The 26951-nt window shown below is 37.3% G+C and overlaps 1 protein-coding gene across 2 annotated transcripts in view; it reads left to right on the top strand.

The window, feature by feature from the left end:
- The window catches only part of gps1 (G protein pathway suppressor 1), a 50601-nt gene that overhangs the window by 14227 nt on the left and 9423 nt on the right, over positions 1–26951 (top strand). For both annotated transcript variants that reach the window (XM_043714713.1, XM_043714712.1), the window contains 10 exons: positions 1637–1801; positions 3195–3330; positions 6069–6146; positions 8307–8367; positions 13328–13413; positions 16124–16218; positions 18852–18957; positions 22558–22638; positions 24055–24192; positions 26022–26156. In XM_043714713.1, the coding sequence (XP_043570648.1) occupies positions 1637–1801; positions 3195–3330; positions 6069–6146; positions 8307–8367; positions 13328–13413; positions 16124–16218; positions 18852–18957; positions 22558–22638; positions 24055–24192; positions 26022–26156 (1081 nt within the window). The remainder of the gene's footprint in view (positions 1–1636; positions 1802–3194; positions 3331–6068; positions 6147–8306; positions 8368–13327; positions 13414–16123; positions 16219–18851; positions 18958–22557; positions 22639–24054; positions 24193–26021; positions 26157–26951) is intronic.

The raw sequence follows: 26951 nt of genomic DNA, 5'->3' as shown, positions 1-26951 counted from the left end.
TCAGCATTAGTTGTTTACAATTCTATAGCCAGAAGTTCAATGATCCGGTTTGGAAATAGAGTCCCAAGAAAATTTCAATTTCCTTGACAATTCATTAGAGTTGGGATTTCCAGATGATTCCAATGTGTAGCTCCCATCTATCCTGCAGAAATGACTATCTGGTTAGAATTTCTGGGCTATTGTCTCTTGAGACAGAAGGCTCCCAGAGAATGAGGGGCCAAAACCATCTATAAATAACTCAGTTTTCTAATCTTGTACTCTCGACTGAGAGTCCTATCTGTCAGTAGCAAAAAAGTAGAAATTCAGAAATACATAGTGTCTGCCTTTCCAGCTGTTGATTCAAATAGTATAAAAATCATTGAAGTAACTGGCTTCCCTACCAAATCTGTAAAGTGTTATGACTTCCCTGCTGACGTTCTCCAATTTGTTACGGTGACAGGTGAGATATCCCTCATTTTTAAGCTCCAGGTTGAGGAGGAATTTACTGGCTCCTCTCCTTTATTTACCTGCCTCCTTTATTGTTTATGACAATATTAATTTTAAAAGGATTCCTTCCCTTGTGAATACCTTTCTCCTGGTACTTGTAAAAAAAGCCAATTTAAATCGGTTTCTTACATTTTTAAAAAGTGTATTTATTAGATGCTAAAGACAAGAAATAATAACACAATACATTATCAACAAATTAGAAATAAGAAGTGAGCCAAAAAAAGGTAAATGTTTTTTTTTAAAATGACAGGATAGCTATTTGAACATTGTGGCTATTACATTGGATGGTACCAGTAGTGCTGACATTAGTAATTGAGTTGACTTTGAGATTCTTGGCTTTGCAGGTTGATTGAAATTATTTTGTCCTGGTCCCTTTCAACAGTGAATGACTGGTAGCACTAAGAGTAAGAAAGTATCTTTTCCCTTTTTATTTCTTACAGTGCAAGGAGTTTAGTGGCTGTTCTAAAGCAATACCTTCACAACATGCAAGCCCATACAGTAGTCTGTCAGGTCACTAAAGCGCACAGACGAATGATTGCAGTTGTTTTTTAACCCCTTCTTTTGTGTATCTTAGAAAAAGTAAAATACAAACAAAGCTGAGAACCGAGTTTGGTAATCAGCTTCTTGTTATCTCTTTTTCTTTTTGACATTTCCATGACTCTGTAGAGGTGTGATATTCCTTGAGTCCACATATAGCTCTGCCATGTTCTCATTAAATTTGCTTCCGCTGTCATCTTTTGACCACACCAATCCTTTTTCTTTCCAAGAAAAAACACCTATTAGAGTTAGAAGTTCAATATTTCCAAAAGCACTTTGGTCGTGATAATGGATCAGAGTGCCAATGGTAAGAAATTCTTATTTTAATTTTGATCTTTTTGTCTTCAGCGGGTGGCTGATGCATGCACTGAGTAAGGTGGGAAAGAATAGAGAGATTTTCATTGATTGCTCCTGAAGGTTCATAGATAAGTAGAAGAGCATCGTGAACAATATTGCAACTCTGTCTTAACAGCTTTTTAATTTTGTTTTGATTGCTCATTCTAATGCCATTGATGACTTATATTCAAAAGTAGATTTTGCTGATCATATAAAACTTAGTTCAAGTCCTGCAATTCTGAATCCATTCATTAGTATCTAAAAATGTCTTCTGTAGAGAATCTCAGGGTGTGCCAGATGCAGTGCCAGAGGCAGGTCTGGAACCCCCAACACTGGACACAGCTTGGGCAGAGTCTACAAGGAAGAAAGCTTTGCTGAAACTGGAGAAATTAGATACAGATCTAAAGAATTACAAGGGCAATTCTATAAAAGAGAGCATCAGGTAACAAACCTAGAAATGTACAGCTTTTGTCTTGCCTGCTTAATTTGAAAATCAGTTCGATTTCAGATCAAAAATGCCTGAACCAGGCTTAATTGCTAACTAAATGGCTTGTTTCTTCTCTGTTGTAAGTTTATGTAATCAACCCAAATTGGTTCAGGTTTCTTCGAGTGTTAATTTAGTGTTTTTGTCAAAAGTTTGAAACAAGTCAGACACTAATGTGTTATCAAACTAAGTTTCTAGAATTTTATCCTAATTAAAAGGAGCGGCGCTATCATGTATATTGAATAACATGAATTACTGCTTACTGGTTAGCATTTAAATCCATTTATTGTTACACATTTATGTGCTGATATCAGAATATGACTTGTATTTGGTTGCTCCATTTTATTGTACAGACTCACAGCTTAGCAATAACTGTTGCCTCAAGGTAATGGTGGCTGTGAACCAAGGTGTGGTTCTGTCATTGCAGTATTTTTCAGTGAGATAGTTATAAGTTCAAGCTCCAGTTCAGGACTTAAGCAAAAGTCTACAGTGCAATCTATCTCCAGAACTACTGGGTTTTTTTCTTCTAAGAGTGAGACATTTAAGCAGAGAAGAAATGCTATGATCACTTGTTCTGTGCAACTGTTCCAAAGAAGCTATGACCTAGCCAAAACAGTTTTAACTGCTTACTTAATTGATTGCTGTGTGCCATTGAGGTCAATGACAACTAAATTCAGAGAGGTTGGAAAACGAGCTGATGATTTGTTGCTGCCTGTTCTGCAATAACACCGTAGCCTAGTTTTATTGTGAAACTGCTAATTTGTGACAAAGATCTGCCCATGAAAATTACAGTCAATGCTCTAAACTGAACAGGAGCACACTGACAGAAGTAAAGCTTAACCATAGGTATACTGTCTGGGTTCTCCGATTATGTAATCATTGGGACTACTGTCTGAGGGACACCTCATGAGATTTACAGAAGAGTGTATTTTAAGAACCCCACAATAGTCCCTAAATAAATAATAAACTAAGAGCAATTTCTCAAATTTATTTTGCTGCACTTAAGCTTCACAATGAGGTTTTACATAGAATATGATGTCTGTGTTGCATTGTGTTCTCATGAAGTGACAGTTGGATTTAAGAGTTCTGCATTTTAGAAGATTGAAGTTGGAATATTATATAAAGAACAAAATATTAGCACTTGTCAAATGAAATGAATGGTTTACATGATGGTCCTCACTTTGTTTGCTTCTGATTATGATCATTTTGAGCTGAATACACTAATGTAGTTGGTAAGTGACAAACAATGGCTGTCTTTGGTAGAAGTGATATTGTAATTTTATTTGGCAAGGAGTGAATAATTTTGAGTGATTATATCATTTGTCATTTTACTTAAAAAATTTACCCTTAGGAGAGGGCACGATGACCTTGGTGATCACTACCTAGATTGTGGAGACCTTAGTAATGCACTGAAATGTTACTCACGAGCCAGAGACTATTGCACAAGTGCAAAGCACGTCATCAACATGTGTCTAAATGTCATCAAGGTACGTGAACATAGACCAATTAAACGGTAGCCGTATTATATAACTGTAATTGATATTGCCTAGTAAATGGAACTGGAAATAACAAAATTATGTTGCCAACTTTGTTAATCATTTATCAGCTGCATCAAAGTAAAAAATGTCACGTTTTTCATCAACGAACATGTTGAATTTCAGCCAACATTATCAAATAGAATTACGAATGATTTTGTTTTGAGCTGAGAATAATGGTAGTAAACTTAGCAGAATGTCTTCCTGTAAACGTTTTCTGTTAATTATAGTGTCAACAAAGCAATTTCTGCTCAGGTTGTTTTCCTCCTCCCTTCCCCCCGCCCCCTGTTGCCAACCATCCTCTGCTATTGGGGCAGCACGATGGCACAGTGGTTAGCACTGCTGCCTCACAGCATCTGGGTCCCAGGTTCGATTCCAGCCTCTGGTGACTGTGTGGAGTTTGCACATTCTCCTTGTGTCTGTGTGGGTTTCCTCCGGGTGCTCCGGTTTCCCCCCACGGTCCAAAGATGTGTAGGTCAGGTGAATTGGCCATGTTAAATTGCCCATAGTGTTAGGTACATTAGTCAGAGGGAAATGGGTCGGTGTGGACTGGTTGGGCCGAAGGGCCTGTTTACGCAGAACCAAATGACTCTCATTACCTTTTGGTAGCATGTTTTATTATCAAATAATTTTCAAGCCCGTACCGAATTCATTCTTTCAGTTTCCACATTCTTGCTGCTGACTTCTGTCTTTTCTCCTGAATTATTTGCAAAATGATTGACAATTGCTTGAATATGTTCGATAGGGAATCTAATCTAATCTAATATACTCCATCTAATAGGTAAAGTAAAGTCTGAAAATCTCCTGTCAGAATTAATGATGGCAGTTTCAGATATTTTCTGATCCCCATGTTCAGAGATGTTATTGCACATCTCTAGAGCAGGTGTGACTTGAACATGGGCCTCCCTAGTCCAGAGGTAGGGACACTGCCACTGCACCCAGCCCCTAGGACAGTAGTTTCAAGTATCAGGTGATTACACAATTAAAGGTAGGAATTTTTTGGGAGACAATTATTTAACTCTGGACAGTGCACCCTAAAATGGAGCACGTTGCTGTTTGGTGTATTGCTGTTTGTTTATTGTATTTGTATTGATATTCCTCACCTTGGTCTTAAATGCTTTCAGTGCTATCAGTTTTGTTTGCTAAACTTTCTGATCATATTTACAACAAAGAAAGAAGCTCATGTTACAGCTGTCTGCGATGAAACTATAAAACTTTCGATTCTGACCTTAATATAAAGGCTGCTCAGCCTTTATATTAATACTAAACTATTCTCAAGACAGTTGAATGTAACTGCAGTGTGTTTGGGGGCACAGTTAACAAAATCAATTCTGTTTAAAACAGATGAGTCACAGGACTCTTTCCTGACATCACTCCAATGGTTTCGATTTGACGTTTACCCTAAATTCAGCTATCTGCTTCGAGTGTCCATTTCCAGAAACTAGCTCATTTCATGTCCCTGTTCTAGCAGCCTAATTTTTCTGTAAGCCATGTGATCAGTCAAATACAGGCTTTTCATTTTTACCATTTGTATAGGACTTACATTTGTGTGTCTTTCTGTCTGATAACAAGATGAAAACCTTAGCAAAAATAACTTTTAAAATACTTAAATTTTATTTTAATCTTAAGATTTTCCTACTTTCTCAGCTTCCTAAGAATATTTTCTTCTCCAAGATCTTTTGGAAGCTGAAAACAGTGGTTGAAAAAGGAAAAAAAATCAGTAAAGAATTGTAATCCATGTGTGCAGGGATACAATCCAATTATTCCTTGTCCACACTTTTTTCGTTATTTATATTCACTACAATGCCATATATAATATTTTTAACTGTTGTACGTAACATTGATATCCTACACTTAACACTGTTTTATTTAATAAGCAAGAATACATTATTTACAGTTTCTGTGAAAACAATCAAGGGAATCTATTTTTGAAGCCATAGGATCAGCATGTCAATGATTTCCCACATGCTGATCCTGCTGCTTCAAAAATAAGTTTACACAAAAAAAAACATTTAATAAATGCATTCTTGTGGAAAGACATGTGGGAAGTCAGTTGATATGCTGATCCTGCTGTTGAGGAAGTCTGTGCTCGTTTAAAGGTTCCATTGCACTCCAGATCTTCCTGTGCTTTCAACATGCATGTCCTCAGCTTCCCAACCCAAAAAGGCCCACACCTGAACAGTCCAAGCTGCCTCCACACAGAAAACAGCATTGAGCTCCAGTATGTTAGCTTTCTCTTATACACTCATGCTAATCCCTAGCTTCAGCCTGCTATCTGTTCTCACACCGAGCTATTGTCACAGCTTGGTGCTTCCACATGGATCCATCTGCACAGGACACAATGCGATAACCCTGGGTCCACTACTTCCTTGTGCAGAAAGATCTTGACTCTGTGAAGTTTTAACATCACTCTGAAGCTTACCTTTAACTTCATTATCCATCCAGATCGCTGCAGCCAACACTGCTGAAAAATGTTCAAGTTTTATCCCAGTTTCATGAACATTCCTGCAGCAGGTACATTGGTATTTTCAAAACTGTTTTGGCACAGTAAATTTCATCCTGCTGCACTTCTAATGAAAGCAATAGATAAATTGCTCTCAATGAAATGTGCATTGGAAGATCAGTAAGTAATGCTGTTAGTTATAATATGAAGTCTGTTAGATATTAAATTGCATATAATTCTGTGTTAGGTCAGTATCTACCTCCAAAACTGGTCCCATGTTCTCAGTTACGTAAGCAAAGCGGAATCTACACCAGAGATTGCAGAGGTCAGTGAATTTCTAAACTTATGTTCATAATTTCTTTATTTAATATGCAATTACTGATCTGGTAGTAAACAGCATGCAACTTTAAAAGCTCCCTCTTGTTTGTGATTCTGTATGTGATATTTGTTGGAGTTATGATAAATAGAAATTTTTAAACTGTTTTGGAATTGGCAAATAATTAATTGCTGTATTAAATGTGATAAAGGATGAAAGAACGTGGGTAAAATTTGTGCTTTGCTTTATGTAGCTTATTAGCTGTCCAATCTGCAGCTATGTTCGATCAGAAGATAGGACTTAATAGGATTGCACTTTTTTTTTAAACAAGCAAATTGCTGGAAAATGTATTATTATTCCTATATTGTATTTAATTGGATTCCAACTTTTATTACATGTTGGATGATCAGTGTCAGTGTTATTTTTATAAGCCATAAAATAAATGACATGGTACAGCATAATGTGATGTGATTGCAACTTTGGTGCATAGATAATTAAGTGACTGCAACAAACTTTGACTTCTAGACTAGTAAATGTTACAAAGAAGGTTTTTATTTTGAGGGTGATTTCAAGAGGTGCCTTGGTTATTTTAACTTGCATTGAGTTATAAATGTTGCTTATTTTACTAATAGGATGAGAGGATATTTAGATATGCTCCATTTTCTGGTGATGGGGAGTACTCCCCAAACCCTCTTAATTGTTCAATTTTTGAGTTTTGCTGTACTGATTAGAGACAATTAACATTTGGAAGCTATCATGTGGGATGCCAGGTTGCATTTGAAAAGAAACAGCATCCTTGAGATTGAAAGTGCTAGTCTCTTCCACAGTAATGAAGGACACTATAAGCAGTGTTTTGGTTTGCCTATATATAAAAAGGTTAGCAACATGAGTGTTTAGTGAAACATATATCCCAAGTACTAAACCTTGAGTTGAATAGACATATACTAATTAACTACCTGTACCATGATGACAATAGTTTGTTGAATACAAACTGTTTTTTCATACTTAACAAATTTATAGTGTTGCAGGGGGAAAAAACAATTAGAAACCTCCACCTCAAAGCTATCTAGCTTTTAGCAGTTTCACCTTTGTCATCTCTGGATCCTGGCAAATTAAAGAGATAAATGTTGATGTAGCAATTTGAAAGATATTGGAATTTAAATTGGTAAATGTTGACCAAAATATGGAACAACTAGAACTTGGATTTTTAAGCAACAAGTATGTAATTATGCAAATGTTTTATTTACTGTACGTGTTTATATGGATATGAATTCAAAATATTCTAATTCAATCAGTTAATACAATTATACATGGAACTATCTCACCATTCCTCCATTGTTGCCTGTCAAAATCCAAGAAATCTCTTTAGAGCAGTTCTGTGATTGTATATTTTACTACACTGACTGCAGCACTTTAAGAAAGTGGCTCGCTACCACTTTTTCATTTGCACCTAGATATGTGGAATAAGTGCTGGCCCAGCAGCGAGGCCACGTCTCAGGATTGAATAAAAAATATAAGACCGTCATGTCTTTATTTACCTCTCATTTGTTAGGTATGGCTGAAGTAGCCATTTGATCAACCAAGCTCATTTGTCCAGCAATCACTGCAGTTACTTTCCCATCAAGGCATCTAATTGCTTTTAAAAAAAATATTTCAGGGCTTTGTGTATGCTTCTCTACCCAAATGTCTGTTGCTGTTCTGATTACCAGATGCAAAGAAGAACTTTGTCTCATCAGTTCTAAATTTCCCTTTTCCTAGTCTTAGTTCTTGCTTTTGCTTCCTGGTCTATTCTCCTAATTTAGTTTGATTCATGTTCCAGATCTATGTTTTCTGTACCGATTGCTATTTTGTATATAAAATCAATTGAAAGGAGTTATCAAGTTCTTGCCTACCTAACCGAAGGGATCAATCTTCTAGCTTTTTAAACAAACCTCAAGATTTCAGTGTGCTGTTTGTGAATAATTCATTACAGATCAATAAATGGCTAGGCCACTATAATTGAAGCATCTTGTACTCTTGTATAAACTCAACAATGTCATCTAGGCACATTTTGTATTTTGATGTACAATAGTTAGATCTTGCATGAGGTAAAAGATGAAACATTTGTGTGATAAAATGGTGCTCACTTACTTTCCTGGTCGCTCAGGCAATATATTCTTTCTTTTTCAGCAAAGAGGTGAGAGGGACAGTCAGAACCAAGCCGTGCTGACCAAACTGAAATGTGCAGCAGGTTGGTAAAAATGTTGTCATTTTATACCTTCTTATCCCTTGAGGAAGAAGGCAAGCATTCTAATTAGATAAAGGTTAGCCCTGATCAATATCTGAACCTGTAAATAGGTGTTTTGAAATTAAGTTCCTTCAAAAAAATGATATTTCTCAAAATGTCCAAAACTGCTCTAAACGTTATAATTGGAGTAACCATTGTTTTTGGAAGTGAATATCTTACAGAGCTATCTTTTTCAGTTATGAGAAAATTGCTTGTGTAAATTGGAGTGTTGGAGTCACTGTACTGGGACTTGATAATTTTGAAGGCTTTTAACTGCATTATTACTAATTAGCAAACAAATCTGTGTGACAGGTTATCTATATTTTTCATAAAATTAAATTCCATGATATTTTTCAGCCTACTCATTGCAAAATTCAACTGAATCACTGTAAACGAAACTTATTTCACCGCAAGTTATCATTTTACATGAAATAAAAGATGGTGAAACTAGGATAATTAAGTATGGAGTTATGGATCCACACAATTCCACACAATTACCTATATTAAAAATTTTCAAAAATCATATCCAAATCTCTACAACATAAATATAATTTTACCAGTTGCCCATCAGTGCCTTTGCACATGATAAGTCAAGCATGACAGGTGCTGTTTTCAGTTGAAGCTTGATGTTGATCGAAGGTGTGAAGATCTAATTCAGATAGTGTTTGAAAGCCATATCCTAAGACCATAAGACATAGGAGCGGAAGTAAGGCCATTCGGCCCATCGAGTCCACTCTGCCATTCAATCGTGGCTGATGAGCATTTCAACTCCACTTACCCGCATTCTCCCCGTAGCCCTTAATTCCTTGTGACATCAAGAATTTATCAATTTCTGCCTTGAAGACATTCCGCGTCCCAGCCTCCACTGCACTCTGTGGCAATGAATTCCTCAGGCCCACCACTCTCTGGCTGAAGAAATGTCTCCACATTTCTGTTCTGAATTTACCCCCTCTAATTCTAAGGCTGTGTCCACGGGTCCTAGTCTCCTCGCCTAACGGAAACAATTTCCTAGCGTCCACCCTCTCCAAGCCATGTATTATCTTGTAAGTTTCTATTAGATCTCCCCTTAATCTTCTAAACTCCAATGAATTCAATACCAGGATCCTCAGCCATTCCTCATATGTTAGACCTACCATTCCAGGGATCATCCGTGTGAATCTCCGCTGGACACGCTCCAGTGCCAGTATGTCCAGGTGTGGGGACCAAAACTGGACACAGTACTCCAAATGGGGCCTAACCAGAGCTTTATAAAGTCGCATTCGCTTTCTTAATCCCGGCCTCAACTGGCCTGTTTACCTTTAGAGAATCCTCAACTAGCACTCCCAGATCCCTCTGTACTTTGGCTTTACGAATTTTCACACCGTTTAGAAAGTAGTCCATGCTTCTATTCTTTTTTCCAAAAATGATGATGTTATAGCTTTAAAAGATATATTTTGATCCTGGTTGTTTTATGAAAAAAGATTGAGACAGAGGTGGAAAGTGGTCAGCTCAAAGCCAATAAAGTAAACAGTTTGTGAGGCCTTGGGTGTTTATTTTAAGTTGAAATAATAAAAGCACCCTGATTGGTTGGGGTCAAACTCCCACAGAACCAGTTTTAGCTTTCAGGATTTGCTGACGTCTAGTAGCTGGACATGGAAACTTGTATTCCCCTCTCTGTTACAGCTAAAAACAGGGGTTCTCTTCCTGCTGCTAGAATTGCATGTGAGACTATCTATTTTACTGAATTTGCCTTTACCATGGCTGTATTTATGGGATGTTACTATATTGGAACAGTTAATTAGTAGCAGTTAGCATGCATATTAGTTTGTTAAGCCTTTTCATAGAGTTAAAGTTAAGCCAATTTTTCCTTTTCTTTTTTCTGTATTTTAACTGTAATTTTTTTTTTTAAAAAATTGCTTAAAACAGAGTTGTTTGATCAATCTGATTGCATGTGGAATGCAGCACTTTACACTTAGCCTAAGCCTTAACTTTTTCTTATTTTAGAGATACCTTCTAATATATTTTGAGGGAGTTTGTTCTGGTCCATAATAATTCTGTCCTAATTTATAACTGATTATTACTTACAGTTAAGTTGTAAAACATGGATGCATTTGGGGATCAACAAATAAAGTTGTTTAAACATGGCTGTTTCTCTGAAGTTGAGTCCTCTTGCCATTAAATGGAATTCCTATTAACAGGATTAACATTCCAAAGATAATCACTGGACTAATCATATAAATAGATCATAAATGCATAATACTATGTATGCTGAAGACTGAAATAAAGACAGAATGTACTAGTGCAGCTCAACAGGTCTGGCAATATCTGTGGAGAGAGAAATAGTTAGCATTTCAAATCCAATATGACTCTTCTCTGGAAGAGTAGTTAGTTCGAAAGACCACTCCTGTTGCATGTGAAGCATTAGCACAATAATGCCATGTTTATTGGAGCAGCTGAGAGGCCAGGTATTCCACAGTGAAAGGCTGACCTAACTTTCCAAAGAAGGTCTACAACTTGATAGGCATTTTAGTAGTGAGCTGGATGGGTTCAACTTCATTAATTCTCAAGAAACTGAGCATTATCCAGGATAAGATAGTGTCTTTCCCCTCCCTATTTTCTTCAAGTTTTATACATTTATTTCCTGTTAGTGTTGATGACATGTCTTTATCTGATTGGCTGCTCCAATTTCTCTCACCCTCTGCCTATTTTCTTTGCCAGTTTTCTACCTTTTTTATGTATATTGAGACACTGATTCCTTATTGAAATATTGTTTTGTCGCTTTTGATTATTGTCTGATGCTTCACTGAAATTCATGTACAGTTCCAGAAATGAGCTAGGTGACAGAAACAGAAAGAACAATTCTTTCTTTACTAAACCTCAACACATGCACAATTCCAGGAAAGGTGTCTTTGTAACAATAGTGGTCAATTTAACCATCCTTAAGCTAGGCTTCTGAGGTCAATTTGGTTTAGACCAACTGACTCAGCACAAACTCGGAGGCAAACAGGAGACTTTTCTTTCATCTGTGTGGCTGAGCTATTCATTAGACCTTTTTCTCCAGGTAGCATCCTCAATTACTTGAAAGACGTCAAATCACGGTTTATGCCGTGATTTTTACCATGAGGCAATGCACGAGGCTCCATGAACAGAATGGAAATTGAACAGTATGTCATTAGTGTTTTTCTGAACCAAACACTCACTAACTGAGCTAACCCCTACTCATTTGTTAAACTAAAAATATTTAGTCCCAGTGTTTTGTCTCCTTGATGTATCCATTGGCTTTGTTGTTTTTTGCAGTTTTGGTATTACCTGTCGTTGCTGGAGCTGTGAAAGATGCTATATAAATAGAAGATGTTAATTTCTGTATACCCTATTCCTCCATGGTAGACCTCCACCTTGATAGATAGCGGTATGAAAGTCAATGCTGTCTTAAAGGTTGCTTGTTGTGACTCCAGAGCTTGTTGTGGCCAACTACCATATTTGCTTCAGAGGAAGGGAATACAGTGAGCTAAGAAGATGTGTGATTAACTGACCTCTGTTTTCTCCTGGGCATTCTTCCTTGACCAGCTGAGCTTTTCATTGCTGTTCACCGCTTCCAATATTGTCCTTCAAATAGTCAGCTTCGAGAGGTCAAAGCCATCAATGACCATCTTCCAGTTTTCACTGTCACTGTCCACTTTTTTTTTCTTGCTTGTAGGTGTTTTATAGTGTAGGTAAGGAGACATAAGAAGTTGAGCCTGGGCCAGTTTTATGTACAGAAGATCTTTGGGTGTATGACCATGAATGAACCAAGGCAGATGTGGGCTTAACAAGAGTGCATGCTGATGGAAATGTGCATGCTGCAGGATCTCTGAGTGGGTGACCTTACCCTGCCAAAAGAATCCATCAGCATACATCTATTTTAAGATACCCTCGCAAAGGTTTTCTCAAACTGAACAAGAGATATAATTCAATCCGTTTTGTAGAGTTTTAAATAAAACTTGAACCTCGGTTTTTCTACTGTTTAGTCTATAAGTACTTTAATACTTTCAATTTGCCTAGAAAATTATTTGTTACTCAAAATATCTTTTTATGGGATGGTTTAAGAGCAGAATTCAACATATGGAATGCAAGAAAGTCACAGTTGTATTTATTTGGCACTTTTCACATCCTCAGGAACTCCGAAAAGCAAAAAAGCACTTTTGAAATCCTGCCATGTTGTTTGATAGACACGACAGCAGTTCCTTTGCCAAAAAAATGTTGTAAGCAGCTTTGAGGCAAATGGCCAGTTAACCAATTTTAGTGGTAATTGAGGCATCAGTGTTAGCAAGGAGGTTGATAGAGTACCCTACTCTTTGGACAAAATGCTGATATTGTACATAATAAAATCACATGCTTGTAGCTCGAAGGAGACCATTTGGCCCAGTGTGTCAGTTCAGCTCTTCAAACTTGCATATCACCCAGTACCCAATCTCCTGCTTTTTCCCATAATCCTGAACATTGACCCTTTCAAATAACCATCTAATTTCCTTTTGAATGCCTTGATTGAACCTGTCACCACCACACTCATAGGCAGTGCATTACTATACAGTGTTCACTGAGTGAAGTTTTTTTTCTCATATCACTTTTGCTCCATTTACTAGTAATATTTCCAGTTTGTGCAAACATAAAGAATTCTCTCATCTAAAAGAGGGATCCTCTGACAATGCATCATTCTGATATTGTAATGAGGGGTCAAACTAGGTTACGTGTTAGAGGCCAAGACTGGGACTTAAGTATATATCCTCCAACTCACCCAAATGACGAATACTACCATAAGATGGGTTGACATTCTTGGTTTTCATTGCCACCCTTGTCAGGAAGTTAGTGGATGTACTCTCATTATGCCTGCTAATTTGTATTAATCTTCTGAGAACATATATGCCAATCTCTTTCTTTTGAATTGAGTATTATGCTGTATCTACAGGTCTGGCAGAATTAGCAACTCGAAAATACAAGCAAGCTGCCAAATGTTTCTTGTTGGCTTCTTTCGATCACTGTGACTTTCCTGAGGTAAGGTCCAATTCAGTGCCTGCAATTGCAATTTTTAACTTTGAGATTGCACAGACTGATTGAAATGCACAAACAGACTGGACATGACCCCAAATAAGCTCCACTAATTATTTTTCATGACCACCTCCACCAATTTGATTTTTTCCAATTTACATGAAGATTTAAGTCATCCATGATTAATGTACTACCTTTTTAAAATATGTCTTATCATTATCTCCTGATTTATTCTCTGTCCTACTGAACAACTACTGTTAGGGACGAGAGTGGGGTGTTGGAAAAACACAGCAGGTCAGGCAGCATCTGAGGAGCAGGAGAAACAAAGTTTCAGGCAAGAGCCCTTTATCAGGAATGAGACATTCTTGATGAAGGACCTTTGCCCGAAATGTCTATTCTCCTGTTCCTCAGATGCTGCCTGACCTGTGCTTTTCCAGCACCCCACTCTCGACTCTGATCTCCAGCATCTGGAGTCCTTACTTTTTCTTCTAGCTACTGTCAGGGAGCCTATAGATTACTCCCACCAGTGTTGTCTTCCCTTGGCATTTTTTACATCCACCCATATGAATACTACGTCATCCAATCCAAGATCATTTTTCGCTGTTGTACCTATTCCATCATACAAACAAAATCCTTGCATTCCCAATTACCCTTCAGTTACCTAACAATTACCCTTCCCTTCCTACTGTCTTTTCAAAATGTCACATACCTTGAATGTTTAATTCTCAGCTTTTATTTTCTTGCAACTGTCTTCATAATGGCCTTAAGATCATGGGGCAATTTAGCATGGCCAATTCACCTGACCTGCACATCTTTGGATCTTGAATGTTTAATTCTCAGCTTTTATTTTCTTGCAACTGTCTTCATAATGGCCTTAAGATCATGCGTGTAACCTCTCTTTATACTGTTAATTCATTTTTTTGTCCGAAGAACCATGCACATTGAAGTAAGGAACCAGTAATTTTGTTCCTTAACCACTTTTTGCCCCTTTGATCATTTTTGCTGCTTTTGTTATACTTGTACACTTTATCCCTCCCTGCCAAATTTGGGACTATGTTATCAGTTGCTGTGCAATACCCCAATTTCCTTAACTTTTCAAGCTAACATCTCCCTCCTTGTGAACTTTCTCTCCCTCTAATTAGATTAAAGCTACAACCCAAGTTAATCCATTTGCACAGACACTGGTCCCAAACAGGATTCAAGTGAAGCCAGTTCGACCAGAACAACTCCCTTCTGACGCAGTACTAGTGCCAGTGCCTGATGAACTGAAACCCATTCCTCTCACACTAATCTTTGAGCCACACATTTAACTCTTTGACTTTTACACTATTCCAGTTGGCACATTGCTCAGGTAGTAATCTTGAGATTATTACCTTAAAGGCTTTTCAGTTTTGCTCCTGATTGTTTAAAATCTTTCAGCAGAATATCCTATCAACATGAACAATGGCAACTAGATTCCTCTCCTTCCACTCAAGGGCAAGTCAGAGACTAGGAATCTGCAACAAATAATTTATCTCCTGACTTTCCAAAATCTGTCCAGCATCTACAAGGTGCAAGGAGGTCTGTAATAGAATACTGACCACTTCCCTGGATGGGTGCAGCTCCAACTCCAGCAACATATAAGAAGCCTGACACCAACCAAGACAAAGCACCCCATTTGATTGGCACACATCCACAAACATCCACTTCCTTCACCACCAATGCTCTCTAACAGCAGCATGTACCATCTTCAAAGTGTACTGCAGAAATTCACCAAAGTTCCTTTAAATAGCACTTTTCAATATCACAATCACCACCATCAAGAAGGACAAGGCAGCTGACACACGGCAGCATCACTACCTGCAAGTACCCCTCCAAGCCATTTGCCACCGTAACTTGGAATATATAGGCATTTTTTTTCAGTGTTGCTGGGTCAAAATCCTGGAACTGCCTCCCACATGGACTTGAGAGATTATTTACAGTTTACCACCAATCTCTCAAGTGCAACTGGAGATGGGTAATAAATGCTGGTTCAGCATGTGACACCGACATATCATGAGTGAATTTTTTTAAAAATTACTTAACTCATAGTGTTGTGAACCTTAGTCAATCTCTACCCCGGGGGGTATGGATGCTCCATTATTTTATAAATTTAAGGTGAAATAGATTTCTGCAGGTTTGGCAGGGCTGCATCTGTTCTTATTTCTTGTGCAGGTGCCCTTGTTTCATAGAGCTTGTGGGGGGCAACGTCATACCTCTGGAGGCACTTAGCCCAATCTGAGTTTGTAGGTCTTTAGAATGCAACAAAGTATTACACCAGGAGGACTCTGTTCAGATTTCAGCCCTCCAAGCTGATATACTTTAAGTTACTGGGTGCAGCTGTTGATAAGAGGAAAAAATATTAAGACCCTATAGGCTTATTTAATAATCAACATTTTGGGATTGCCACAATTTTGATTTTTTCAAATAATCTTTATCCAGTTTACTTCAGTGAATCAAGGTCTAACTTTGAGTAGTATTTCTCTCAACTATCAGAAGTTTTAAAAATTTATTTAATTGTACTAATTCTTATGCATACTTCAAAAATTTTAAAATTGAACATTTGAATGTTGGCTTTCCATGATTAAGAAATGTTGGAATTGATAAATACAGATGTTTGTTTAATTTTAATGTTAAATTTGAAAACTGTTCACTTAGTCATAAACTCAACCTGACCGGTGTTTTTATTTTCTTTCAGCTGCTGTCTCCCAGCAATGTAGCAGTTTATGGAGGATTTTGTGCACTGGCCACTTTTGATAGACAGGAACTGCAAAGGAATGTCATCTCCAGCAGGTGAGAATAATTTTGCTTTCTTTAGCCGTTGATCTAATGATGTGGGCCTCACTGCATTTTCAAAGAAATTATTGAAGAGGCACACTTTAAGAAAAGTAACTGGATCACCTTTAGCTGTATTTTTCCCTGTCTGGAGCTTATAAACTAGGAGAATTACCAGGATTTCTTTGAAATTTATCAGCTGCATTTTTTAAAAAAACACCTCTGCAGCAAGCAGTTTGAGTGATTTGTTAGCTGAGAATGTGATTCCATTCATGAAAATTGAAAAATCATTCAATGACTATACATATGTTTGCTCAATATATCTCAAATAGTTAATGATCCACTTAACTGATATGCATATCAATATGTTTTTGGCTCAATTTATTTTTGGCATAGTTGTGGAGTTCACGATCTCTTTGTATTGATTGACTTGATGTAAGTTTGAAAAGCAATGCCATCCCTTGACGTACTGGTAACTACTATAATGGAGAAACATGGTAATATATTAGTGGAATGGACTGCCCCCAACTGGACAAAAGAGGCAGCAAGTGTGTAAGCAAGTGAGTGAAAGTAGTGTTGCCAATTCAAGGACCTGGCAAGAGGTTCAGAATTATCTAGGATGTATTAAAATGAGCATAGAAATAGGGAAAAAAGTCACAAAGTAGCAGTGCAGGAGATACACACAGACAAAGAGTAATTCAAATAATTGTGCCAAACGAATTTGATGGTACAGCAAAAAAAGTTAAAACAGTAGGCATAATTTAAATTCATTCTTGGGTTGCGTGTTACTGGCATGGCCATCAATTACTGCCAGTTCCTTCAAAAGGTGGTAATAAGACAGCTCTTTGAAGCATGCTTCCCACTGTGCTATTGGCTAGGAAATTCCAAGATTTTGACTGAAAGGCAATGACAGTTTTATTGCTTCAGAGGAGGATGTTGTATTGTTAGAGAGAAATATGAAAGTATTGACATTTCCACTACTTTGTTCTTCTAGATGATAGAGTTTGTGGGTTTGGAAAGTGCTTTTGAAACCTTGGCAGCTGCTGTTATTTATCTTAAAATTGGTGGGGGAGGGAATGAATTTTTGAGATGGTTGATGATGATCCAGTCAAGCAGTCTGCATTATTGTAGGTAATCCCAAGCTTCTTGAGTGTTGACATAGTCATCCAGGCAAATCAAAAGTATTCCATCACACTCTTGAGTTGTGCCTTGTAGAGAGTGGGAATGCTTTGGCAAGGCAGAAGGTGAATTACCTCGCCAGAATTCTCAAACTCTGAACTGGTCTTTTTGCCACAGAATTAATATGACTGGTCTAGTTAACTTTAACATTAGTTAAGTTAAACATTTTAGTTAACATTATACCCAATCCCCCCCCCCCCAGGATATTAATGGTATATAGGATTCAACATGGCAATGCAGATATTTAGACTTTAATTGAAGATGGTCTTTGCTTGGTGTTTAAATAACAAGTCAAATTCATATCATTTAGCAACTCAATACTCAATGGTATCCAGGATTTGAATGCGTGAAGGCATAGACTGCTTTCATTGTCTGAGGAGTTTTGAATGAGCTGAATATTGAATCCGTATGAAAAGTCCCTATTTCTGACCTTACACAGAGGGGAAGGTCATTAACGAAGCAGTCCAAAACCTGTTTAAACACTTTGCACACCATGATTATTTTGAAATTGTGTTTTGCTAACAAACTTTCCAGGAGGATGGCCAAACAACTAGCACAAAGAGTCCCAAAACATAAGAGGCATGTACCTCTTGCACAACACATTAATCACTTGCATCACTACCATTGTACAACTGACTTAGCTGTAGTAAAACCAAATTAATTTTACAGACTGATTCTTTCAGCAAAGAAAGTGGCATCTATCCAAAAATCAAACAAGGTTGCTGTCTTGTCAGATGCCCAACTCAACTGATAGTAGCAATACCTTTTCCTTTCCCTTTTGTAGTTGTGGATCATTAACTATACTTCCAAGTCTTTGTCACAAATTCTTCACTGAGTCTAAGCCACTTCATACACTCTTTATACCACTGGATAGTATAGTCTCACTTCATGAGTTGTAAAGTTAAATTAAATACTGAATTTAGTTTTGTATTATAGAATATAGCAAAAATTTGCCTTAGATAATCAAAGTACATCTAACCAACAAGTTTAACCATACATACTCTATGACATGCAAGCTGCTCTCAGGTCCCTCCAATCGCACTTGGCAAAATGAGGCCCTGTCACAAAATTGTCAAAATGTTGCAGAATGTATTAAAGAATAACAGACCTGAAAGTCTGCATATCCTTGTTTACATTAGAAATCATTTATTGTGTGTGGTAAGAGGCAGCCTAGAATTTTGCACGTCTTTTTATCATTGGCCCAAAAGTCCAAAGAACAATCACCATTGTCCCCTGTCTTGTGTAAAAATTGTACATGCCAAAAGCAGCCTAAAAAGGAGAAAAATGGAAGAAGGTAACTCTTGACAAAGCTGAAATACTTTAGCTGTACTGTTAGAATAAATAACTGAAATAGAAATCTACAAAGAAAAATCACTATTCTCTCTCATTATTATTGTAACTTTTTAAAAATTAGCATTGGACATTGCGCAGAACATCCTCTGATCTTACCATTTATTTTTCTCCACTGCAAGCTCTTTTAAGTTATTCCTTGAATTGGAGCCGCAAGTTCGAGACATCATCTTCAAGTTTTATGAATCAAAATATGCTTCCTGTTTGAAAATGTTAGATGAAATGAAGGTGAGTCAGAATCTGAGTAAATCAGAAAATGTAACTTTTTCTTTCCTAATACAGGATGATCTAAGAGTGTGTAGTCTTATGGTGATCTATTATACGCATTCTTCCCTTTCACATGCAGATACATGCACAGAGTTTCTTACTGACCCATGTATTAAAAGGCCCAGGTACGGGTCTGGTCATGTCACATGGACCATTCAGTGTTGATGAATAACAGGCTATCTTGTATTCATGACCCTTAACAAAAATGTTCATGAAGTGGAGCATTTAATGTTTCTTTGTTTTTGCTTCAGTTGGTGTTAGTTCATTTTGAGAATATTATGTCTACATTTAGCTTGTACTCTTATTATAATGCAATATATTTTACTTAATGTTCACGCTGGATCTAACCAATATTTAGTGATATTTTCCTAATGGTTAGAGACTAGAAATTAGAGAAAGTACTTGTATGTACCAAGCACACACATCACTTGAAGCTGTTACACAGATACAAATAGAGGCAAATTAATCATAAAAGCTAATGAAATGTTGACCTAAGAGAATTTTAATACAAAGAGGGGCAAGTTAATGCTTCAGTAGTAGAGAAATTTCTTCATACATTATGTGGGCTCCACGCCTGAGGAATGTTGGCCAAGTGCAGGTGTCTCAAAACGTACCAGGGCTGAAAGGGCTTAATTGTGAGGGTTGATTGCATTAACTTGGTTCTTAATCCCTTGAGAACAGAACGTTGAGTGATTCATTAGAAGTGTTTAATCAGTATGTACGTATTTGACAGAGTTGACACAAAATTTATTTTGTCTGAAATGATAATCAGAATAGGGGCTGTGGAGCATGATGAAATTAGGTACCAGATCCTTTATGGGCGGCACGGTGGCACAGTGGTTAGCACTGCTGCCTCGCAGCGCCAGAGATCCGGGTTCAATTCCCACCTCAGGCGACTGACTGTGTGGAGTTTGCACGTTCTCCCCGTGTCTGCGTGGGTTTCCTCCGGGTGCTCCGGTTTCCTCCCACAGTCCAAAAGATGTGCAGGTCAGGTGAATTGGCCATGCTAAATTGCCCGTAGTGTTAGGTAAGGGGTAAATGTAGGGGTATGGGTGGGTTACGCTTCGGCGGGTCGGTGTGGACTTGTTGGGCCGAAGGGCCTGTTTCCACACTGTAAAGTAATCTAAAGTAATCTAATCTAATCCTTTAGGAATGAAATCAAGAAATACCTTTTGACGCGGAATAGTGGAAATGGGGAGTTGTCATCTTTTAAAAAGTAGTGGTTGCTAGGTTAGTTGAAATTTTCAAGAGATTGACAGATATTTTATTAAGTAAGGATGTCACCAGTTATAGAGCAAATGAGTTAAGGTATAATCAGTCATGATCTAGTTAATGAAACAGGTTTGAGGTGTTGACTGACTTACTCCTGTTCAGATGTTATTTCCTCAATCTTACTCTCAGAATACAATCTGAGAAGCTGATAACAGGTTGATTTCAGTATTTAATTTTGTGTCTGCTTCAGTATTCTCAAACTAACCCTCAAAGAAAACCATCATAAAATTGAAAGATAATCTGAACTCGGCATTTGTCAATATCTGCATTCCCATTGATTTCATGGCACAGGGAAAGATTTTATACACCGCAAGATGAACTAAATCAGAGACTGATCCTGATTGAAACGGATTCTCTGTCCAACTAGTTCTAACCTGCTATTTTGCAGTTAAATCAGATTTTGCATCGTTAGACAGTAGGCTGTTGTTTGTTTCACATTAGTATTGAATGTGTTCTCTGAGAGAATCTCAAGGGTAAGAAATGATGTTTATAACTTTTACTGTTTAATCTGTGATGTTCCTGCTACAATTTCTAAATTAGTGACGTGAAGAAAGTTGTGCAGTTGCTAGGAGCTGAGCTAACTTTTATGATTAAGGGAAATTCTCACTTAAAATTGTGGTTTGTTCCTGAAACTCATGACTTTAATTGAAGGATTTATTTCCATCAGAATCTGTGTTAAAGCCAGAGTTGGGTTCCTACAGATTTATTTTTGCTAAGAAAAAGACAAGTTACAGGTTGAAATACTGTACATGTACAGCACAATCCTAGCTGAAATAACTTGCAGAATAAAATAAATCATTAAATATAAAAGAAGCATCGTACCATTAGAAACTTCAGGACCTTTCTCAACAAAAATACAACTTGAAAACATTAATTTGAAATGCTGTATATTTCTAAATACATACATTTATAAATAAAATAGCCTTTAAAATAATACTAATTTTGAAATCTGGAAGAAATACAATATGAATGTAATTGCTATAAATAAATCTTAAAAGTTAATTCACTTGAAGGAAATTCGATTGACCAGGCTATATTTTGTGACCATGATTTGGAGATGGGCTGGGGTGTACAAAGTTAAAAATCACACAACACCAGGTTATAGTCCAACAGGTTTAATTGGAAGCACACTAGCTTTCAGAGCGACGCTCCTTCATCAGGTGATTGTGGAGGGCTCGATCGTAACACAGAATTTATAGCAAAAATTTGCAGTGTGATGTAACTGAAATTATACATTGAAAAATTGATTGTCTGTTAAGCCTTTCATCTGTTAGAATACAGTGATAGTTTCACCTCTTTCATGTGTAAATCACAAAACCTTTTTTTTAAAAGTTGCATTCTCGGGTTAGCTATTAACAATGGTGATAGCTAGACAATTCAACATACTGTTGTGTGATTTTTATATTTTGTGGCAGAAGCTGGTCAATGGAAGCAGAACCAGTTGCAATGACTGATCTCTGCCACCAGGTGGCGCCTGCTGCCTTATTGCATGACCAAAAGACGTTTTAAATTTTAAAAATGTGAGGGTGTCAGTATTGGATTGGGGTGGACAAAGTTGAAAATCATACAACACCGGATTATAGTCCAACAGGTTTACTTGGAAGCACCAGCTTTCAGTAGCTACCTGACAAAGGAACAGAGGTCCGAAAGATTCTACTTCCAAATGAACTTGTTAGCCTGTAACCTAGTGTTTTAGATTAGATTAGATTCCCTACAGTGTGGAAACAGGTCCTTCAGCCCAAGTCCACACCGACCCTCCAAAGAGTAACCCACCCAGACCCATTTCCCTCTGACTAACGCACCTAACCTATGGGCAATTTAGCATGGCCAATTCACCTGACCTGCACATCTTTGGACTGTGGGAGGAAACTGGAGCACCCGGAGAAAACCCACGCAGACACTGAAAGAATGTGCAAACTCCACACAGACAGTTGCCTGAGACTGGAATTAAACCTGGAACCCTGGTGCTGAGAGGCAGCAGTGCTAACCACTGAGCCATCGTGTCACCCCAACTGCAAGCACTCTGTCCCTGGGTGGCTATGATTTATTTTTTTTTAATTATTATTGTAGGAAGTGGCCTGAAAGTGATAATTATGGTTCTGAATGTAATATCTTGCACAGAGGTTTCCCTTTCCTGTTTTATGTGAGTCAATGTGACTAGAAAAATGTTTTAATGCAAAAATGTTTCATTCAGCAATGGTGACTTGCTCAGTCATTGAATCTGTCTTTTTGTTCTTCCCTCCTATGCTCTCTCTTTAACTATCTCCATCCTTCCCTCTCGTCTCGTAGGACAACCTTCTACTGGACATGTACCTAGCTCCTCATGTCAAAACACTTTACACACAAATCAGGAACAGAGCCCTCATTCAGGTATGTAGAGAAGATAAGGTAGCGTACCACATAGCATCAAAGGATGGTTGTTTCTCAGCGCCAAAATGTTTTGCTTTTATTGTCCCTTCTTATGATGATTAAATTATTTTCAATGAGTTCAAAGTTTGTATTCAGTTTGTCAGAATTTCTGACCACTGCAGCCCGATTTTAATTTTAGCAGACTGTTTAAATTGTGAAATGTAAATGTAAAAATTGTTTACAGTGTTAAGCTGTAATAATGTTTACACTTGCCTTCATAAGATGATATTGAGTGCAGTTTCTCCAATGTTAAGCTTTTAAACTTATTGCTGAATGACTACTGCCTGGTTAACCTCAGACTTCAAGTCGTGATGGTATCCAGTGCCACAGTCTATTGATCTTTGTTTAGGATTTTCAAAAGTAATAAAACCCTTGTTCACGTTAAAAGTGACAAAAGAAGCAAACCGAATGAGAAGCAGACCATAATGCTACCGGGGTATTTACCTTCACATTGTTTAGTGTGGTTTCAGATCAGACCATTTTTTAAACATTCAGGTTGTTCTTTTGATTTTAAAGGCAATGAATTGGGTAGCTACCAAATTTCTGAAAACATAATTCTGAAATGGCAAGTTTATGTTTTCAATAATTGTGGCACATGGTAACTCTTAGGAAGCAGTAATAATATTTGCGTAATGGAGATTATAAAACATCAGTGTCTCCTTACACCTCTAAAACTGACAGCATCTTCTGGATACTAAATACGTCTGCTTATAATCAAATGCAGAAATCAAGTTGCTATCAGTGATATTATGCTTTCCCACAGTATGTGCTCTTGAAGTCTTCCCAGGCTCCTATGAAAAAGAAATCACTGAACTCATGAAAGCATGCCTTTGGTGCTATTAATCTGGCTGTTTTAACAATAATCTTTTAAAAAGGTACACCTTCTGAGGTGTAAATGAGTTTTCAAAAGTGCCTTACATTTATTATTACTGCTGGACTTGTGAAATTCTAAAATTATTATAGTAAAAAGTTTGTTTATGCTATTTCAACTTCCATTACAAATCATGAGATTCCTACAATCACTAATTTTGCTGTCTGTAAATTTTAAAGTAAAATTTTGCTACATTTTTATGATGTCCAGGAGAGCATGTCATTATGATTGTGTGCTCACCCTGCTTAATGACATTGTTGCTGGATGCCTGAAGATCCCCATGACCAGGTGGCAGGTTCACAGTGATGTTGAGGAAGGGAAATTCATGCCACAGAGCTTGCTACATCTTTGTAGACAACTTTGCTCAAGGTCACGTGTTCATGTCATTTCATTGCTGACTATAAAATTGTGTAATAATGTTTAGATATAAAGTTTTTGTTAAATGTGTAATCTTTAAATGTTGAATTTTATTTTAGCCTTGCCTAAAAGACCTTGTGTATTTTTAGTATTTTAGCCCATATGTTTCTGCTGACATGAACAAGATGGCCATTTCTTTCAACACCACAGTGGGTGCCCTGGAGGATGAATTGACGCATCTTATCCTGGAGGGATTAATCAATGGTAGAATTGATTCACATAGCAAGGTGAGTCTTTCCCGTCACTTCATTGCATAATAAACAAAGCTTGAAATAATTGCTTACCATCTACTAACTGTAGAAGATCTTAAAGTGATGGATAATCAAAATGATTGCAAATTATAACTAAGTATACAAATGAACATTATAATTCACTTTTCCATTCCTGTGGTCCAGAGAGGCTCATAAAAAAAATCAGAATCTTTATATATAAGAGAATATAATAGAACAGTGAGGCAAAAAGCCATAATCATTAAAGAAACAGTTGGTTATAATTGTTCATGTGATATAATTGCCCACATGAACAAACTATTCGGTAGTTATCCTGTGAAATTATCCTACTTTAACTCCACATGGATTTTCCCCACGAAATACCTGCATGTATTTCAGTCTCTCCTCATTCCAAAACAAACTCAGAAGTTCCACTCAGAAAAGACCCGATTAAAGCTCTTGGCAGTTAACATTATAGATTTCGCTCTACCAAGGTGAAATATTGGAAATTTTGTTTCTTTTAAAAAAATACTTTGGCTAATTCTAAAATGACTCCCTTAATTTTTGAAGCTGTTAATGTCCATCCTTCACACCCAAGATTCTCTTCAAAATAATTTGTTATGACTGAGATAGGAGGGATAAACTGACTCTTTTTTTAGCTCATTCCTCTACTGGTCTCTCAAAATTTGAATTTAAAAGGAGATATGATACATGTTTAATTATTTGTACAGATCGATCTGTATACAGGGAAACCTCAATTATCCAAATGAAATGGGCGGGCACTATTTCGTTTGAATAATTGATTATTTGGTTAATCGATTTAAATGCCTTTCCTCTGGGGCTCAGTTTTTAGTCTGCTCCTCGTTCAAGAGACTAGCAGTAGCACACAGCGTGCGAGACCCCGCACCCCGCCTGCTCCCGCCCCCCCAAACCAATCCAACACGCCCCCCCAAAACCCATCCAACACTGACCCCCGCCCCAAACCCTGTCCAACACCGCTCCCACCCACTCTCCAGAGCAGCAGGACTGTATGCCAACAAGACTGCTGCTGCTGCCTTTGTGGGGTATGGGGATGGGGGAGTGTTAGGATACACCCCTCTGTAGAACTCCAGGGAAAGTGTGGAGAGAGAGAGAGGAGGAGGTCAGTCATTTAGAGATGGTGCCTGTTTAATCATTGTAAACAAAAGACGGGATGACTGTTGGAAACACATCTTTGATGTAATGTTTCTATCGGGATCTCACGATCTCCTTCGGATAATCCGATTTTTGGATAATTGGTATTCGGATAATCGAGGTTCCTCTGTATAGGTCCATATCAGAAATGTGCCAGCCATGTAAGAGTAACAAGTAGAGAACTAGTTCCTTGCAAAAAAAATCTGAATCTTTACACTTTGTTTGTATATTAACAGAAGATTTAAACTGTACGAATATATGGAAGTACTTGAAAGCTAACACAGTCTCCAAATCTAGGGGGCAATATGGAAATTTACCAGAATGTTGTCTTAAGTTATTTTGGCCAAGTAACAGTTAAATTTAGTAAAAACAATTATTCATAGACTGTCTTAAATGTTGGTCTGCAACCAAGATCTCTCAAGCTGTTGCCACTGAAATTTCTTCATTTTAATCAGTTGTGATTGGCTGAATCTACTTTTTCTGGAGACTATGATGATAATTTCCGAATTCTTCCTTTAGGAACTGTCCATTTGTGGTCAGGGTTTTCCAATGGGTTCGTTATGGTGGAATATCGTTTCAATTGATCTACAATTCATCAACCACACAATGTCCTTGATTCAGAAACAGAAATAGTTTTTAAAAATTGAATTAATTTCTGTTTTTGTTGGTTATAGATTCTGTATGCCAGGGATGTAGATCAACGCAGCACAACATTTGAAAAGTCCTTGCAGATGGGCAAAGAATTCCAAAGAAGAGCAAAAGCCATGATACTCCGAGCTGCTATTCTGCGCAATCAAATCCACGTTAAGGTACTTCTTTAAGTGATAACTGTATCAAAGTTACAGAGTTTTCAATATAAGCTTAATTTTAATGGAATTGCTATAATGCAAACTCAATAGAATGATTAGCTATAAATATTAATTGTTTGTAAATGGTACAAGTCACAATATCCATTGAGTTCCCACTGATTTAATGCTTGTAAAATTTATTCAATAAATAATTCTGAAGTAGTCAATATTTAAGTTTCGGACAAGGAATTGTTATTCTAAAAATAGTTATTTTCATTTCCATAGAGGTTACAACATATGATGCAGTCTGGTCCGAGTCAAATTTTGGAATTAAATCCATGCATCTTTTGTTAAAATTAAGGAATATCGTGTTTGACGACTGCTACTCAACTGTTTAAAGTATTGTGGTATTAAAATTGGAGAATATGAATTTACAAGCATTTTAAGCCATTTCAGTAAATGTTTCCTTGCTGAATGAATGCACTTTCTATGCTCTCCAAAAAAGTTTTATGCTCATGTTCAAGGACTATTAAGTATAGATCCTACTAAAACGTTTAAGTAGTGGGTTTTCCACACCCTTGTAATTTTTGGCAGTTACCTAGTTTTGCAGTTTTGTTTTGCAAGGATTGGATGAGAGGGAGTCGAGTCTGACTCTCAGAAACCGGAGTTACTTGAAGGAAAAATTCCCCTCCCTGCCATATGCCAAGCTGTTTAAACAAAGTTCAAAGCCAACCGCCATGAACATAGAACAATACAGCACAGAACAGGCCCTTCGGCCCACGATGTTGTGCCGAACATTTGTCCTAGCTTAAGCAC

The sequence above is a fragment of the Chiloscyllium plagiosum genome, chromosome 24 (genome assembly GCF_004010195.1).
Source record: "Chiloscyllium plagiosum isolate BGI_BamShark_2017 chromosome 24, ASM401019v2, whole genome shotgun sequence".
NCBI lineage: Eukaryota > Metazoa > Chordata > Chondrichthyes > Orectolobiformes > Hemiscylliidae > Chiloscyllium > Chiloscyllium plagiosum.
The sequence above is the reverse complement of the archived record's forward strand: the minus strand, read 5'-3'. Positions and strand labels throughout refer to the sequence as shown.